Raw genomic sequence first — 20,165 nt, 5'->3', positions numbered from 1 at the left:
GATGCACGTGTGTGATGTTAGCATGACATCAACTGGTTTTACGTTAACACTAACTTGAGACCATCTATTCAAAAACGGACTCGGAGTACAATTCAAATGCATGATCTCAAACAAGTTAATGGAATTGGAATTCAAGTGCATGATTTTAATTTATATAATTGAAATACTAAAATTGAAATGAAATTCGGATTCCCAAACACTACCTTAATTAAGTAAATCGCAAAAATTTCAAAACAAGTCTATCTCCTAAATGATCATTGTCCATTTATCCTTAACTTGTTGATAAAATGACCACATATTAACACACACACACTCAAATCAATCATCACATCTTAATTACTTCTAATTAAAACATACTAAAAAAAATTGGGTTAAAGCAAACTAACTTTGTCTTGCAGCTTGTTTAGTTTTTTCTGAAAAGGTAACAAGCACACTAAAATTAACACGCTACGAAAATCACTGCACTTACAAAATGGTACTACTACACAAATTAAAGCATTTTTCACAATAAATTTGATCTATCTTTTAACTTGCATGTTTCTTGAGTTCAGCTGGGAAGATGAAGACATTGCTGGTGCCCATAATTTGGCAGTCTTGACCTTAGAAATGCTCGCTAGGACTCCCAACGGTGTCACATCTCCAACTACTGTTACCTTCTTTGCTGCAAAATCTATGTTGAAAGATGTCACACCTGCTCACATTGAAAATTTAAGTAAATTGATAAAACTTATACAAAGTCGATATTATTATAAATCTCTATTATATAAGGCAACACATGGGGAATAACAAAAAATAGAAAAAAGAATAAAGGAAAAAAAATTAGAGGATAACTAATTATTTCATTTGAATGAAAAAATGGGAAAAAGTAGGACATTTAAACTGAACATCAATTTTTTGAGAAAACAACGCGTTATTGCACGCATTACGTACATGTAAGACTAGTATTTATTGGGTCTATTCCAATAATATTTTATAGGATTAACTTTATATTAATAGAAAATACGGTTAAAATAGGAAATGTGAATAGTATAAAAGTCATAGTGTTGCACTTAAAAATATATATTATAATATTTTTTTATTAAACAATGCTCAAATATATGTATATAAAATTTAGTAGACATGAATTTTTCTAATGTATTCATGATGAGCGAAATGAAAAATGAGAAAAGGGTTAATTTTCTTAATGTATCTTAAAAGAAGATATACAAAACAATCGTATAATTAATTTATGTAGTGGAAACTCTAGTGTGAGTTTGTCCTACATTGGAGGAAAAGAAGGATGATAAATTACACGAGTCTAGTGGGTTAATTTATCTATTGTAATTTGATTTAGGATGGAACTAGTATATATTTAGGCCCGGGCGATGCCTTGAGGTTTCTATGTACTACGTACAATTTAGTAGTAGTTAAATAAGTTATCTCCTACTCATTTAATTTTTAAAATAGTCATCTCATTCATTATAAGGATTTCAAAAGTTTTCCATTCACATATCATGATTAATTTTGATTAAATAAGCAATAATAGTATGGTGGAGTGATAGTTGGATCTCTTTCTTTCATACTTAAGGTCGTGGCCTGGGTTCCAATCTTCATGTTAACGATGCGTCTTTTTTTACTATATAAGAAAGTCGGGATCAAATGTTGTTGAATGAGGGATGGTGACACATAACACATATACGTTATTAGGAACACTTTTTAATACATTAATATAGATTTTCACCTATTCTCAATAGTTATAATAATGATGAAACTTCAATGCGCTTTTATTTAATGGGACTTCCCCTGACGAAAGCTTGTGTATAATCCCATTTATGAAGATAGTGTAAAATTTGATTTGTTTAGTGCAATGGAGCATATACTGTTAAATTAGAGAGAGAAGAGAGAATAATATGATGTTATTATTGCTTGTTTCATATCATAAAGATTACAACTCTTTATATAGAGAAACATAACATAAATTTAACCTAACACAACCTAACCTAATGGGCTATGGCCCAATACTAACACCCTCCCGCAATCGTAACGGCAGTAACACGAACGTTACGATTGGACAATCACAATTATTAGGAAAAAAAAAAAAAAAACTCAAATTCTGCAATTCTTCAGATCTTCAAGGAAGAAACCTCGTCTCAAGGTACAAGGAGAACCCATAAATCCATGTCGCATGACACATGGAGAGTCGCTTCAAATAAAATCCATGTCTCATGACACACGGAGAGCCGAAATAAGTCTCACAATCTGTTTTGAAACAGATCTGAAATTGAGACGAAAGAACCAATTTTTGTGAAAAGTGTGATGAAATGATCATCATCACAGAAACAAAGAACAAATTTTCGATGGAATGAACATCATCGACAATTTGAAAGAAACGGAACTGTTTTGAAACAGATCTGAACAGAATACCAAACAAAAAAACACTAACTTTTTGAAGAAAAGAAGAATAATAACACACCCTAGAAAAAAATAAACCAACATCAATATTTTAATTTCAATTCTCTGACAGAAATCGGCAACGAATCAGCAAGTGTTGCATCATCATCCACAATTAGACCAGCAACATTCGACGAAGAAGACAATGTTGAGTTCTTTGTCGAACCCATCACGAAATGTGAGACAAACCCACTTCAATTCTACTTCAGATTTTTCCAAAATTGGAGATTTTGTAAATTTGAGTGTTTTTGTTTTTCGAGATTTTGATTGATGTGAATCTGATGAATCAAACACATTAAAGTGGGTATATTCTTATTGTTGAATATTCGGGAGAAAGTGGGGTAAAGATGAAAAAAAAATTTGAAGGGAAAAATCCAGCCGGTGGGTTTAAATTAAACCCACCGGCAAGAGAATAATATTTTGTAGTTTTTACCCAAGATGTTAACCTGCTCTTGATACCATGTCAAAGGACCAACTCAACCAAAAGCTTAAGCTGATGGTTGAAGCCCCAGGAATAGATTTATACTCTATCACGCCCCCTCACGCAAGAGCCCTTTGGGCTTGAAGTGTGGATGCAGCACAGGTCTCCCTTATACCTGGCGCTAAATATTCCACTGAGAAAGGAGGGGTGGATGAGATTCGAACCCGTGACCTTTTTGTCACGCTACTGGCTCTGATACCATGTTAAATTAGAGAGAGAAGAGAGAATAATATGATGTTATTATTGCTTGTTTCATATCATAAAGATTACAACTCTTTATATAGAGAAACATAACATAAATTTAACCTAACACAACCTAACCTAATGGGCTATGGCCCAATACTCTTAACATATACATATGAAATTAATTAGGTAAAACTAGCTTCAACTCCCTGAAATATAACTTGGGTACACCCAACACCACTAATTATGACTAATAGCCTAAACACCACCAACTACGGGGTGGGGTGCAGTCTGTACCACCAACTACGGGATGGGTTACAGTCTGTACCACAAAAACCCGCCGTCTTCGGTAACATATTAGACTTCCGGCCTCATTTATGGTAAAGAATGAACCCCACCCTATAATTGGTGGTGTTTAGACTACTAGTCGTAGTTGGTGATGTTGGCTGGGTGCATTCGAATTATAGTTCAGAGTGTTGAGGTCAATTTTACCAATTAATTATGACACAAGATATTTGGTGTAGATTGCACAAGTTTAAGAGTTTATTTAGGAAACTTTGCTCTTTTACCTTAATAAATTAAGGCAATGTACATCTCCTTTAAGAAGATTAGAACTTTTGAGAAAATTGTGGGGGATTGGTTTTTCAATATGTAAAACTAGAATTTTTTGCACGCGATGCGTGTTTGAATTTTTTTTAGAAACATAAACTCGATTTTCTTCGGTATAAGAGTCAAAATTTGAACATTTTAGAAAAAAAAATTATATATCATTGAAAATTTCAGAAAATGTCATTGCGAATATTGTTAATCTAATCATGACCTATTAAGTTATTAGCATTTAAAATTTATTTTAGTTTTTTCCCTCTTTTGTTTGGAGCTTCTCTTATGAGTTATAAAAAATTTATTAGATCGTAGTATTGTGTAGTTATAAGCCCATAATCGAAGTTGCGCAACCTGTATGATATATGGCACGAAATATTTTTTTTCTTGACTATGGCTGTGGGAACTGGATATGGTAATATCTTTTTGAGGGGAAAAAAAAGGAGGAATACAGTTTGCCAAATATAGGCAGCTCTTAAATTTAGCAAAGTCAAAAATACAAACACTATTTTGTAATTTAGAAAGAGAAGGGGGGAAAATTGGCATTTCAAAAGAGGACACCATTGCTCCCCCCTTCCCTTATATAATAGAGATCAGTTTATAAACACTATGAAATATGTATTATTCTTTGGTAAGAAATATGCACAGAGTGATATCTCACTCACACACCCACACACATACACCCACACACACACACACACACACACATATATATATACATCCCTATATGTATATATGTATGTATATATATATATATATATATATATATATATATATATATATATATATATTATATATATATATATATATATATATATATAGAAAAGCTATATCCTATATGTAGCTCTTAGAATTGCATATATATAAGAAGGTAAAAATGAAAAAAAAAATGTATTAATTGATCATTTATTGCATCGATTGATGCATAATATTTTCATAAATTTCCAATTTATTTTCTATTTAAAGTAGTGTATTTATATATTATATGCAACTCTTAGACTGCATATAGCATAACCCTATATATACTAGTTGCATATGCACGCGATGCGTGCATCGACAATCTTATGTAGTTATATACAAATTGACATGTTTTTTTTATCTAAAATTATTTTGATAGTGATGTAAATTATTGAGGTTCTTTTGTAGATGTCATTATTTTTTTAAATTAAAGGTGAATGAATTTTGACTGTTCAATACCATTAATGTAAAATTTGGTCGATGATTTAATAATTTTCTTTTCAGCGACTTTAGTGTAGTTCTTTAACAATTATAGATGTTAATAAACCATATTCTTTGAACTTTGTAAACATGAAATATTATGTTATCACGATATGTTGCTAACTTTTTTTGGTTGAAGATTCTAATTGATTTCGTGAATTGATTGTGTCAATCTAGTTTGTCAAGTTATTAATGGTATTGCATATTCCATTTTTGACCTACTCATATGGCAAGTTTCATTGATTTTCATTTTTTTATAAAAAGATAAATATTATTTTAAATTATTAGAGGGTATTTTAGTCACTTCAAAAGAGGACACCACACCTCCTCCCTTGGTTTATATAATAGAGATCAAGGATAAATATCTTGTGTAATGTGGTAGTGGTCTCTTGTCTCTTGTCTGCGTTCAACAAGAAACGAAGAATTTTAACCAATTACTGTTTTATACAGTTTGTACATTCAAAATTATCTAATTCGACAAAATTATTAAACCTTGAAAGTAGCATTTATAGGTTGTTTCATAATTGAGCTCGGAGATAGCAATGTGTGCCCTTAATGTAGTAACGTTGTCATTATTGATTAACGCCCACTGACATGGATTGCATGTATAAAAAGGTCCCCTCCTGTCCTACCCCCCAAACTGCAATAATACACTTTGAACCTATCTTGTATCACTTATTTTTTTCCCACCTAGTTCACCGGAGCTTTGCTACGACTCCATTCGAGTCTGACCCGAGTTGCACATCTAGCTTTGGTCGGTGAGTCTCCCAACAAGAGTTTCTACATACGGTAAGTCTCGAACTCGAGACATCCCTTAAGCGACATCAAGCTGTTTACTACTTGAGCAAAGTCTTGTTGGTTTGTATCACTTATTGACATTGATTTTTTGGGCAGTAAATGAGTCCAACTACTGAATAATTGAGTAGAACTATTTACCCAAGTTTTTGTTGAAGAGTAGACTAAGAGAAAGGTCTGGTGTCTCATTGTTGGAGTCCAACAAGGATATCAAAGTATATATAAGTTAGTATCAAATTACAATAGGTGCTGCCGTGCTGGTATAATCACTTTGATACCAATACAAAAGTGACATACAATTTAGTAAGTGTATTTTGTTACCAATTTGATTGCGTTTTGGTATCAGCTTACATCTTATTTTGATACCTACCGCGTATAAAATTATCAAATACCCTTGTTGGAGTCTAAAATGTATTCAACAATGAGACGTCTATCCAAACTTGTAGGCTAACCAAAGTAACATGAACGGATTGGGTTTCATTTGAATGAATGTACTATATGATCATGAATTGCCATATGAATAGTTCATTACCTGCCATTCTTGAGAGATGCTTTTTCATTTTCTTCTCACAGCCTCTGCAGTGTAGTGATACCCTCAGAACCACCACCTGCAACATTAATCATCATTTTAAACTCACAACCACCACTTCTCATAGTTCATAAAACTATCATCATGACCAACGAGTACTAATAATCTCAAACTTTCTTTAGGTAAGATAAAAAGAAAACTATATTTCTATGTCGTACACGTTCCCCACGTTGTGGTGAAAATTTATATTATATTATTACTTTTTTCGAAGTTTTTATGATAATCTATGTTTCAATAGCATCTCAATGATGTCTGTAAAATTTTGTCACTATATTCTACTAAGAATATGTTTTAAACTCATTTTTCAAGGTATTTTTTTTTATTAGGAAAGATAATTGGTCCGAAAACCAACCTTAGCTAGACTACTAGCCAATAGGGCTCATATAAGTTATATCTTGTAAATTATAATAAATTGTAGCTATGCAGTTAGTTAAGAAGTTAGCTTAGAAACTGGGTACAAAACTAAACAATCCAGAATTAATGCCTCACATATTGTTATAATTACTACAAAGACGCAGAAACAGGTAGATATGCAACATATACATGGGCATAACAATAGTTCATAGATCATTGAAAAACACACACACACAAAAGAACTTTTTTTTGCATAACAAGTTATTGTTACCAATATGTCCATTAATATTATCTTTTGGTTAAGGCGGAGACAGAGTAAGTACGAAGATGATAGACTATTGTAATTCAGTTACTATCAAGTATCAACTATTCTAAAAATTACTTCTATGTCATTGTATATGAATATAATTTGCCTGTTGAATTTGAACCCCTTTCTTTATCACTATGTATACAAATAGCTCTGTCTCAAACAATATAATAAGCTACCAATTTTTATCATCATAATTCATAAAAAGTCGTTAACTTTAACCACTAATATCTCAAAAAATATCTAGTTATATAATGTAAAGACAATATACTTCTAAACTTGTACTAATTTCGAAAAGGGGATGGGAGTATAATAAATACATTAAAGTAGGACCATGCATGTATTTTTGCTGTATTTAGGGCGTTAGTAGGAAAAACTAAAGCGTCGTTTGTACAAACCTGGTCAGAAGATCCATTTGTGCAAGATGGTTTGGGAGGTTTAGAACCCTCTGATTTAACAACTTCAACATCATCATCATTATTACTATGATTATTAGAAGGAACCAACTTCAAAACAGGATCAAAATCAGATAACACTTCTATAAAAGAAGTGTCATCCAAAAGATACCTTGAAGATTCAGGTGGACTAATATAATCTACACCAGGTCTAGTATTAGTGCATACTGATGCCTTCATGATCAAATCAGACGATTTCGAAAAGCTCCTTCTTCCAATCTTATTAAGATCATCACCATCAATAATAATATCATTATTACTACTACAATAAACTGGTGATTTTGTGTATGTAATATTTTTTTTACTACTTTTTTTGGTCAATGTAGGGAGTTTTTTACCCTTTTTTGGAGGGGTACTAATTGGGTGAGGTTTTGGACTAATTGATTTAGTTGTTGGTGTAGTTGGTTTTGATTGTAACACATGATTAGTGCAAGGGGTTCTAATAGGTGTGTTACTACAACTATTGCTAAAACCACTTCTTTTTTCGTCTATGATGATCGGGTTGTGTCGATCGAGGGCTCGTGTTCCAGGGGTGAACGACGAGGAGGAGGAAGAAGAAGAAGAAGAGGAAGCGAATGGTTCCATATTTGAAGAGATTATAGCTGTTGAATTTTGTGAAGTGCAAGATGATATGTTTATGTTTAGTCCCTTCATTATAATGTTTAAAGGGTTTAGGTAGTGTAAAATAAAATTTGTTTTTAGGGAATTAATTAGAAATGTGCATGGATAAAGAAGAGAAGGCTAAGGAAAGATTTTAAGGTCTGAAATTTTTGGGTTAGAAGAATATAGTTGTGGTGGTGAAGTGTTGGATATGTGAAATAACATAATAGTTAGATGTATGCCTTTATGCTATGGAATAATACAAGGGTAGAGAATAGTTGGCTAAAATTAAGCTGTTGTTTTTGAAGTGGTTGTATTATATGAATGGAATTGATTGGTGTTTTTGTTTTACAGGACCACACAGCATCCAATCTCATCTCTATATCTCTTTGGAAGTCAGTAGAAATTCATGAAATGGTTAAAAACTATGTGCCAAACGTGTAATTGTTTTAAAAAACTATATTCCCGTCGTTTCCGAAAGTTCTTTTTTACTTTGACCTATTTCCTCCTCTAAAAAGATTTCAATAGGATCAATAAAAGAAAATAAATTAAAGGAGTTTGTCTTGTAAGAGACCGCCTACTTTTAGATTAAAATTAGGTAATGGTAAACCCAATATTAAAAAGAGAATTAGCCAACCGTAACTAGATTAATTTCTTTTGATAAGTAGTTTAATCCATTTAGTGACTAGATCTAATTTTACATTAGAATTAGACCGTCTTTTTCAATAATTTTTGTTCATTTTAACGCGATCCAGTTGAGTAACAATTATTGACCAACTTTGTCATGCTACTTGTTTCTTCTATTAAAGCAGACTAATAGCTCTATTCACATTTTCTATTCACCCAAAAGGAAATACATTGTGGTCCAAACTATTCAAATCATTGATCATTCAAATCAGTGAACCAAATTGGAACTAATTCTACTATCAAAAGTTCAAATCTAGCTTGATTTTACTAAACCTTTAGATGTAATGCAACATTTTCCCATATTTAGGAGGGAACAACTTGTCTTATACTATGACATTTTTTGTAATTTTACTAGCAACTTAATATAATGTAACATTTACTCTATATGATTAGATGCAGTCAGAATATGATATAATAGCTAACAGATATGCTACGATAGTGTTAAAATATGGTATACTAGTGATCTAATACATGCATCAACTAAATTTCAGCTAACAAATTCCCAAATAAAAATACATGAATTTTTTTTTATATAATTTTTTAATATTAATTTTCATGAAAATTACTGAAATATCATGATATTTTACCATACCGATTATATGCACGTAGTTTATAATCATAACTACATGATAGGCTTGAATCATCTAATCAACTGACTAATAATAAAGATTCTCAAAGAATTTGATGCTCTAGCTAATAAACACCGAAGCTTTTTTTGGAATTTTCTTCTTTTTGGGCCTCCATGGAATAAGACACAAAGTAACTTTCTTGTGCAATTTTGAAGAACTCCTTTATGCTCTTCAATCTTCAGCACAACCACAAGCTCAATAGAATCAGATGCCAAATTAATTTGGTTTCTTTAATTTTGGAATTTCCCTTTTCCCCTCCACATTTCCTTTACATCTTGCATACAACCTTTGCACTATCCAATGATGTTCCTCACCTTATTCCCACCCAATTTATTCCATCAATTGACACATATTGTTATCCCATATTGTACTAGTATGATCTTATCTTATGATCAACCATGTTAGCAAAAAAAATTAATGATGGAGGTCTTATTGAGTATAGTTCTTCAGTTAGCGTAGTAAAAAAATAAATTACTGGTCGTTTATTTGAACATATGAAATATCGCTTCGTTTTTTTACGATCACCACATTTAATTATATATATCTTTAATTACGTAATTAGTAAGTAGTATTACGTAATTCATCAAAAAATGTTGATAAAATGAAATCTTGAATTTACATGTTAAAGTAAATCTAACAAAATCTCACATGATAACGTTTAGTCTTAAATATATGTGAAAGAATATAGTCAAAACTTTTTTTTTTTACTCTGATAAAGCAAATGATACTTATCATGTTCTTTTAAACTTAATTTTCGATTTAGTTCTATCCTTTCAGCGCAGCTCATTTCATTTTCAATTTTATAATTAGTTTAATTACTATTAAGACGGTAATATTAAAAAGTTATTATTATTATTATTATTATTATTATTATTATTATTATTAGTTATTGTTGTTGTTGTTGTTAACTTGTTATATTGTTGTTATTATGATTATTATTCTGTTCAATTCATATCCAATACAACTCAATACAGTTCAATTTGTTTTAAAACCACAAATGAGTAACACTTAGTGAGAAATTATTATCATAGTTAATCAGAAGGTAACTTTTGATTAATAGCAGATAACAGGTTAAAATTACACATAGGGTAACTTTTGAATTTACAATGTTAAACAAAGGTAGTGGAGCTTTTTTCAGTCTTGGTGGAAGGTATAGACTTTAGAAGCTTCGTCTTTCAGTTGCATCATTGCATGCATGTCTTAAGCTGTATTTTTTTTTCTTGACATCATCTCACTCTTTTTTACCTTCCTTTAATTAATTTTGTTATATTCTGTTCCTTTTCCGTGAGCATTTATTCCCACTGCAATACTGCATGAGTTGTTGCCATCACACCCCTAGATTTCTCTTTCACAATCCGTTTGGTGCCCCTTAATTTTATCTACCTTGCTTTTCTGGTGCTTTTTACCTTATTACTCCTACGACCGTCTTTACACCGTGTTTAGTACTCCCTCCAACCTATAATACAGTTATTTTGATATTGAATAAGAGGGTATGAGGCCGCTACGTATAGTAATCCTTAAATCTCGCCGGTAAGATGTACTTGCAAGATGAACTTCAAGCAGAGGGTGGATCCCCGTATTTATATGTTTGAGACACTTGTTATATATTACCTCTGTCCCATGCTCACATTTCTTTTTGGGTGTTCCAAAATGTTGTGCTTGTTTTTTTTATTAATTTGTTTGGACTAAATTATCCTTAATTTCTACACAAACTTTCCAAAATACCTTCTGTTTGTTTAAAAAAATATGTGTCCCTATTTATTATTTTACACCATTTCAAGAAACACTAGTTATTAGGCCCGGGCTATGCCCCGAGTAAGAAAATTTTTATTTATTAATATTGTACTTTGATATAATAGCATAAAATACTACTTGGTCTAGTGGTTAAAACTTTAATACATGAACTTGAGATCACGGGATCAAAACCTATACTATGCAATTTCTAATTTTTTTTATTGTACATGGATTACATGATCTAAAACTCCCTAGGGAGAGAGCGCCACGTGGCACCGTTCCTGGTTTACGCACGCCTTTTAATATATTAGTATAGATTCATTGCTTTTTTATTTTTATAAAAAGATAAATAAAATAAAGAGCTAGTTCCAAAACAAAAGTACTCCCTCCGTCCCAATTTATTTGTTACATTTGCTTTATCACAAAGACCAAGGAGGGAGTGGGGACCATTGTCATAGCAAGAATTAACAAAAAAGCAAATAGGTAAATTGTGGGACCTATGTACTATATATGGAAATATTTACGAAAACAAGGAGGGAGTGATGGCAAATTTGTAAATAAAATGTGGGATCTATGTACTATATATGGAAATATTTGCAAATGTAGCAAATAAATTGGGACACACCTAAATGGCAAAATGTAGCAAATAAATTACGACAGAGGGAGTACCAAATAAACACTTTCTTAAATATTTTTTTGAGAAATTCTACTACTTCTATTTTCCCTTAATTCCCGTAAGAAATGAGAAGGGGGCATGCAATCATACAATTAAAAGTGGTTTAATAGTTAGGGATGATTATGAAAATTAGCTCTTCAGAGGTCGTATTTGGTTAAAAACTTAGTCATGATCTTTGATAAGGTACTAGTTGTTGGGTCCGAGGCGGTGCCTCTAATTATTTGATAAGACTTCATAATACTTTCTCCATCTCATAACTTTGATCTTTAATATTTTCAATTTCTTACTAATAAAAAAGTATAAAAAGTTGAAATTATGAAAGTACACATTGAGGCGTACTTAACAAGATCCCATAAGAGTATGTTTTTTATATATATATTATTAAGAATATTTGGTCAAAAATTTCAAAGTTCAACTCACCAAAATGAAATAGGCATTATATTATGGGACAGAGTGAGTATAATGCTTGGATTGACAATCAACAATGTATCATAAATAAAATTGTATAGTCTAAAACATCTTACAGACATTTTGGAAATGAGGAAAACTTATCCGCCTTAATGATTACAAACCTCTTACAACTTTAACTAACTAAACTAGTTAACACCCATACAATCCAAATGTTTATTTATAATCATTATCCAAGATTATAGTATAAATTGCCGTTGCATTATACCAATTCAAATCCCTCGCAAGGATTGAAAAATACAGCCCAAATTTTCACAGGGTATCCTTCATATCTTCCAGGATGTACAATAAAAGACCCATTTTCAATCACTCAGAAACGAAATACCCAGAAACACTTGATCAGCATACCTGCATTTTGGTGGATGATCTTGTTCAAAATACTCTTGATTGAATCCATTTTCATTTTCTATGTACACTAATTTTTACAGATTCTACTACAAACATTGCAATATCCTAATCCTTCTACTTGATTCTTGGTTTTTGCCGCGTCTTACTAAATTGCACATCGCCACTCAGAACCGAGCTGATGAACTTCTCTGCTTCTTCAGCATTCAGATCCCCTGTAAATGCTGCATACCTCCCTTTCCGAGGTTTATAGGCCACCAAGAAACTATTTGACAACCTGAATCCAGATTTGTCAAAAGCATCCAGGAAGGATTGCTGCTTCGTCGCATCTACCATAGTATAGGTGATAGAATCCTTGGATTCAGATGAAAGATTTCTTCTTCTTGATAATGATTTCTGAGAAACCTGAAATCAAAGCATCCATGAAATGATTTAAAGGAAACAATAAGCAAGCCAAGATTTGAAGCTCGGGATCAGTTAATATCCCAACTTGTATTTCAGCTTGATTTCTAACTAAGCAAGTTATCAAAGACAATAAAGGCACCACCACAACACTTCAATCATGTAATTAGAGAACCAATTGTTTCAATCTTAATAAATCACTCTATATTATTACTGCAAAGTTATTACCAAAAGTCCAAAATGTTGTAGGACACTATATGCCTTTCATAGTATCAAGGCAATGTTAAACGCCACATTAGACGTACAAATGCAGTTTCGACACTTAACCAACTACGTAAAATACGACTTTATACTACCGATTAAAGGGAGTAATAGCTTCTCTTTTTACTTGGAAAACAAGCAACTATCATAAAGTAGATCTCACTTACCATTGAGAGAATAGATTCAAGTTTGTCTCTGGCTTTTGATGATCTGAAACCACCAATTAAGCAAACAGTATTTTCTTCTCCGCAAAGTGAAGGGAAGTTTGATGCTGTCAAGAGTGGTACTTTATTGCTAGAAGATTCACTCTCGGACTTCTTGGTCCGACTTGCAGCATTCTTATTCTTCTTTTCAAAGCCATCAAGTAAGACACCGAGTTCCTGAACAGCCGACTCCAAATCCCTTACAGATATTCCTGCTTTTAGTATTTGTTTGTCTCCATTTGACAACCATCCTACTATAGCTGGAAGTGCGTTAACCCCTAACCTTTTGACCTCTGGATCAGAAACATCATAAACCTGTGAAATCGATCAAAAAGCAAATATCACTTTTAACTTGCACTCATACTATCGTGTCTGAAGACAACAGAAGCAATACTTTCTACTAAAATTGTCACCATCGAGTAAATTAACAAATTACATGTAGTCACAGTTCACTGAAGCCTGCTTAGAAGCCACATAGCTGGAGATTATCTCATTGTCATAAACTTTTTCAAGAGGGATACTGAAACATTTTTCTTCTAAAGCGAGTATGGAAAAGATCTCATGTTTCAAAGAAACAAGTATTTTTCTTAAATTCCTTATATTTATTTTTCTTTCTTTTTTTTACTGGGGGGTTGGCGTGGTGGTGTGGTGGGGAGGAAAATGAGGGGAGACGGACAGAGGGAGCAGCACAGGATAAAATTAATGAATACCTGCGCGTCATAGAAGATAAATCGTTGACGATACAAGCCACTGAGAGTACGCCAAATCATTGGGGTATCTTTCTTGGTTGAAAGAAGCATAACTCGAGGTAATTTTTCCCCCGCACCAAAAGAAGGCTTAAAGTTATCCAAGCTAATACGTCTTGAAAACCTTGGCAGATGTTCCTGGCAGAAACTTTTCAAGCTTTTGATATCCCACTCATCATTATACTCCACAAAGGAACCACTCACACTTGTTATGTATGAATACACAAACAATCTCGGTGCTCTACGTGGATAGATTCCATGATTCTTACAGAAAGAAGGCTCATTCTCACAATTTAATTTACCAACCTGCACAAAGGAATAAGAGCATCAACACCATATTGTTATGATCAGCAATGTTTCGAGGAGAAAAGGACATAAGGAATATACTTTCATAGCTCCCTTCAATGAGTTAGCAGTCTCCTCTAAGATTGATTCATACTGCTGGACTGACACTGCTGAGGGTGTATAAGATAGCAGAAGCCAGGTAATTCCCTTGCCATTTATTTCTTTCTCAAATATTTGTGAACTTACAGCACGAACAATCTTGGGAGGCTTCTTAAACCCAGATTGTGATCCAGCTGAACCACCAAAGTTGCCGAAACCACCAAAGCCTGAACCACTGCCCATGTCACCACCAAAAAAGTTTGAAAAGATATCATTAAGACCAAAACCAAATGGGTTTCCACCACCAGGTCCCCCATAGGAGAAGGAGAAAGACTGGCTGTCCCCACCCCCGCCCATATGCTGCCATTGACCTGATCCACCATTTGTGAAGTGCCTATATCCACCATTCCCATCATCAAAGGAAGGGCCGCCTCTCTCATCACCATAGAGATCATAGTTTTTCCTCTTTTGCTCATCGGATAAAATTTCATAAGCTGCATAATATAGACACCATGGACACATTGATCAGAAAATTTGACAATAAGTTGCCTGAAAGACAAAGAAGCATATTCCCTCCCCCACAAGATAGCAAATTAAATGCCTCTCCCTTCCCCAGGAAGCCCGTGGTAGAAGAAGGAGAGGAAGAGAGCTCATCACGGTGCGCAAGAAGAATGTCAAACTGTAGCAGGTATATGCAGTTCATACTAAAATAAACCAAGGAAAGATCATAGAAACTTTTTCGTCATTATAATGCAACAGCAACATGTCAGGTTTAACAAATAGCCTCAGAATTATAGTCCTCATTCTAACCCTAAATTTTGAAGCCTCGAGGCTGATGATGTTTAAGCCTAGAACTAAACCATTAAGCCAACAGTAATTCTACGCGCTCCTCCATGCACCATATGGAATATATGTTAGAATTAAGGGAAGATTTCAAGGGTCAGTAACCTCTTTTGCAAGATTCATGTGTATCTCTTCAATTGCGTGTTTTGAGAACTGCTAAAGCATGGACTGCCAATTAACACTTTCGAAATAATTAACGATCTTAAATTGAACAGTCAAACAAGCCACAGAAAGCAAGGGTTTATAAGTTAGTAAATTACCATTATTTATCTCTTCAAACTTCGATTGAGCACCTTTATTCTTGTTTTTGTCAGGATGATACTGTAATGAAAGCCTAAAAAAGAAAAGGTAAGAGTCAGAAACACATACATTTGAGAAATTACACGAAAGAATTTTCACTACCCCCTAACATAAAACATTTAGCATGACCAGAAGATTATTGTTTCACCCTCTCTAGAATCATATGTGAAGCGTTAGTCTAAAAGGCTATTTTTCAGATTCGAAGATGAGAGGATGGACTAACCGAAACCAACAAAAAATAAGCTTTAATCAACGATTTACTGAAAAGGCATATAATCAACATATGGGCTGATAAAAACTCATAGCTGATTCTCATTCGTTTTTTAACATAGCATTATGACCAAATCCCATTTCTGTATGATGTATTGGGCAGATGAAAACTAACATTTGTTAAAGATACAAAACAAGAAAGACATCAGACACCACTTAACAGAATCTTGGACTTCCCCCTGAACCAATGAGCTTCGTATATCCAAAAGGACTTGTTTGATTTCACCTCCTTCCCTACATCATGAGAGGGCAAGAGGCACCGAATAAATTGTACTTTTTACGTTACGCTGCAATGGAAGAAACTAATTTACTCTATTGCAAACTCGGTAGTAAGGTGGAGGATCTTGTTACTGTTGATGTTGCCTTGTTATGGTAAAAAGGTACAAGTGGCCAAAGGACAGCAAGCATCAACATGGCAATGAATACTGTCCAGTTGAAATGCTTTTGAAAATTCTACCCCAAGCTAAGGCTAACTCAATTCTACACAGAATACCAATGCGAATAAGACATTGTTATCTTATGGCCTTCTCCTTCCTTGATTGCAACTTTCCAAGAAAGATATCACTGAGATCCATTATGCTTTTGTTGAGGACATGATTGTAATTGTTGAATAATCTCCCCAATCCCATTAATAATTATCTTATCATTATTTATTTATTTTGTTAAAAGAAAAAAAATGGAAATCATAAAGGAAAAAGAAGAAAGTAAAAGAAAATGAGAGAAGCAACGATGATACTAAGGATGAAGTTTCCTCATGCTAACTTTGCTATAGTAATCTATTCTTAGGGACTCTAGGTAGTGATTTAAAGCCCTAAGTATGGCCATATATCTTTGGGAGGATCTTGTGAGAAGCAATTGTCAAAATAGCTACATTGTACAATTCTTGGCTCTAGATTCACGTAGATTTTTCCTCTACATATGTGAGAGCATGGATTGCCACTGGGCGTGAAGAAGGGCGTGAGAGTAAATTAGAGTTCAAGAGCTCACAAATTCCGAAGAAAAGTGTGAGGGAACACTGATGAAAAATATGATCACAACATTAGTTGTGAGGGTTTTAGGATTAGTGTTCAGTACCATTGGTGAGGGTACTAATATTGTAGTTGTGGTAGTTACCATTGTACTATCAATAGTGAAGTTCTGTCCCTGGAGATCGGGACCGTTCCCTACTGTTGTAGAGAGTTTTCTACATAAAAATGTCGCTTTTGTCATTTTTTACTACATATTTCCTTCCATTATTTTCTGTATTTGTTGCTTATTTCCAGCAGTAATCACTTTATACAGTGGATGAAAAAACATACTTGTGAAATGCCTTCTTAATATCACGTTGACTAGCATTCCGATCAACACCCAAAACCTGCGAAGGGAAAAAAAAATTTAAGAAGCTTAAACAATGTTAAGAGCAGATCCTATATTTACTTGAGGAGTCTTCAGATAAAAAAATTAAAAGTAATAAATAAATTAAAAAAAGAAAAGAAAACAGAAGCTTGATGCAGCAACATCGAACCTGAGTGGCAAAAGCCACATCAGTCAGAAAGAGTTTCAAGACTCCATACTGCCAGAGCTAAATAAAAGTCTACAAACTACCTCTTTATCTATGAAGAGGATTTGCTGCGTTGGAGTTAGGAGTATGATACACGTTTTATTCTAGACGCCTAATAGCTTAGTACCGATCATTCATAGTGATTCCGTTGCTGCAACTCCAAAACAGTGCCTTATGCCCCACACCAAGTCCAATAATTAAGTCATTGCAGCCTAACATTTTCAAAATGTGAAGAATATAGGAAATTTGAACTTCTTTGCGTAAATTATAGTAAGATATTACCAAATGTACAAATATTTATACAGTTTGCCCAAGCTCACAGAAAAAGCAGAGCTGTTACGGAATGTATTTGCAAAGATTCAAACAACAATAAGGATCATATTTATTTCTATGGATACTGAATAAGATCATTACAATGTCCCTGCAATGTCCTAAACATGCATCCAACAAGTACTTGCCTAAGTATCTTCTTAATAATGTGATCCACTTTGATGGACTTCAGACGAAAAACTTTCCGGTTTCACTATCTCAGCCGTATTTCTTAGTAGTAAAGAATAAATATTGTGCATTCTGCAGACAGCTCTGAGAAATTCCCACTAACCCCTTGCAACCTAAGTATTTTGCTCCACACTTGGTTACATCGAGGAGTAAGACTCCGTCACATGGCCAAACAAAGAATAGACTTGCACCTGAAAGCAGCAACTCAGCTCCATCAATCTCTTCTAGTCTAAAAACACTACAATTTCCCCCAACCTGATAACATAAACTACTTCAACTGTCAGAAGTTTACTCTTTTCTCTGAAGTGTGCAAGCCCTCTTAACTGCCTTATAACCTCACCTGAAAGCAGCAACTCAGCTCCATCAATCTCTTCTAGTCTAAAAACACTACAATTTCCCCCAACCTGATAACATAAACTACTTCAACTGTCAGAAGTTTACTCTTTTCTCTGAAGTGTGCAAGCCCTCTTAACTGCCTTATAACCTCACCTGAAAGCAGCAACTCAGCTCCATCAATCTCTTCTAGTCTAAAAACACTACAATTTCCCCCAACCTGATAACATAAACTACTTCAACTGTCAGAAGTTTACTCTTTTCTCTGAAGTGTGCAAGCCCTCTTAACTGCCTTATAACCTCAATTCCATAATTTTCCTTACAATCAAACCCAAGCCTATCAGTCTAAACATAAAAGCCACCAGCATTCGAGAATACACACTCTCTCCCAAGCTATCAACGGTCTTTTAGACGCCTCCACCGAACCCATTCACTCACAATCTCCTAGCCGTCATAGGTAAAGCCTCCAATCATCTTCAGGATCTTCTAATTTCCTTTATATATTGGTTGCAAGAAAACACATTTTTTTCTTTACAACAATCTTCTAAAACTAATTATATCATTTACCTCTCTATTATAAGAGAAGAGGGGAGGACTTGGTGTCCATCCTAAATTACAAATATACCATCAAATAAAAGACAATCAAACTCATCTTTACTAATTGTAAAACCAAGCCAAATTTCAAGGTGGTTTCTATTTGTTTTTGCATATGTCGCGTGCATATAAGACTAGTAACATAACTCTCCAATGCAACATCCACCATACTAAATAAATAAGTCACTCATCCCTTCTCATCATACCAACAACGAACATTAAGATTCTGAAAGAAAATAAAATAAAATAAAACAAAATTCTCAATTGATCAATGTTACAAATTTGACATAAATTCCATACCCTTGAAACACAAAATCATACAACTTGAACCCAAAAGCGCATCTCTCATAAAACAAACAATAACCCACAAAATCCCTAATTCCGACAATTCAAAACCCATAAAAAAAAATTCAAAATTTCGGCTCTTTCCTTTAAAATAATTACCACCCAAATTGACTATAAACCTGAAATTGACAAAGCATCTCAAACAAATACACATTATTAATCACAACCCATATTTTTAGTATTGAATTTTGTGGAAATAACAATAATATAAAAAAAAATAAAGATAGTTATAATAATTAAAGTTGAGGATGAAGTACCTTATATGGGTCTAATGATTTCTTAGCTTCTGCAGCGATGATAATCAAGGCTACAATTATAATTGATGCGAATTTCACACGAAAACCCATATTTGTTAAATTGAATTTTCTGGAAATATGAAGTTTTTCTAGCAGCAACTTTTTTTTTTTTTTTTTGGTTTGTAGGAGAGTGAAGAAGAAAATTGGAGAGAGAATCAGAGAATGTTTAAATACATTGCGTATGTTTGTCTAGAATTTTCGAAGATGATTCAGATCTTTTGGACACGTGTCGCGTTGAGGTTGATCCACGGGATATTGACCAATGGCGTTGCAGGAAATCTTTGGTTTGACGTTTTACCGCAACTCAAATTAACTAATTGTTGACAGTTAGGATTTTAGGCGGGGAAATTGTGTTTTTGCCATGAGAATTGTTAAACGTGGCCACAACAGTACTTAAAATCGTGCTAAATTTATTTTTATAAACTATTTTATCCTTTCTTTTATCCACACCACCTGACACCCTTGCAACCACCCGCCATCACCTACCTCCCACTACCACCCGCCACCTCCTCCACCACCGACCTGAAAGCAATAGAAAAAAAATTTAGTGCGATGGGCGAACATCTGGCCAAAAAGTTCGCTCCATAAGGCGAACGACT

The 20,165-nt window shown here is 33.5% G+C and overlaps 2 protein-coding genes across 2 annotated transcripts; both read right to left on the bottom strand.

Moving 5' to 3' along the window:
• Positions 1 to 313: 313 nt before the first annotated feature.
• LOC104892524 (protein SODIUM POTASSIUM ROOT DEFECTIVE 1) lies at positions 314 to 8,307 on the bottom strand. The gene is made up of 3 exons (XM_010678483.4): positions 7,356 to 8,307; positions 6,240 to 6,315; positions 314 to 691 (listed from the first exon to the last, which is right to left on the bottom strand). The coding sequence occupies exons 1-3, from the start codon at positions 8,064 to 8,066 to the stop codon at positions 519 to 521; spliced, it is 960 nt and encodes a 319-aa protein (XP_010676785.2). The 5' UTR covers positions 8,067 to 8,307; the 3' UTR covers positions 314 to 518.
• A 3,902-nt stretch (positions 8,308 to 12,209) lies between these two features.
• LOC104892523 (dnaJ protein ERDJ3A) lies at positions 12,210 to 19,975 on the bottom strand. Its single transcript, XM_010678482.4, has 7 exons — positions 19,528 to 19,975; positions 17,259 to 17,314; positions 15,651 to 15,724; positions 14,551 to 15,041; positions 14,128 to 14,469; positions 13,382 to 13,732; positions 12,210 to 12,956 (listed from the first exon to the last, which is right to left on the bottom strand). The coding sequence occupies exons 1-7, from the start codon at positions 19,615 to 19,617 to the stop codon at positions 12,669 to 12,671; spliced, it is 1,692 nt and encodes a 563-aa protein (XP_010676784.3). The 5' UTR covers positions 19,618 to 19,975; the 3' UTR covers positions 12,210 to 12,668.
• Between the last annotated feature and the right edge of the window lie 190 nt (positions 19,976 to 20,165).

This window comes from Beta vulgaris, chromosome 5 (assembly GCF_026745355.1).
Source record: "Beta vulgaris subsp. vulgaris cultivar EL10 chromosome 5, EL10.2, whole genome shotgun sequence".
Classification (NCBI taxonomy): Eukaryota; Viridiplantae; Streptophyta; class Magnoliopsida; order Caryophyllales; family Amaranthaceae; genus Beta; species Beta vulgaris.
Note: the sequence above shows the minus strand (reverse complement) of the source record. Positions and strands in the feature narration are given on the sequence as shown.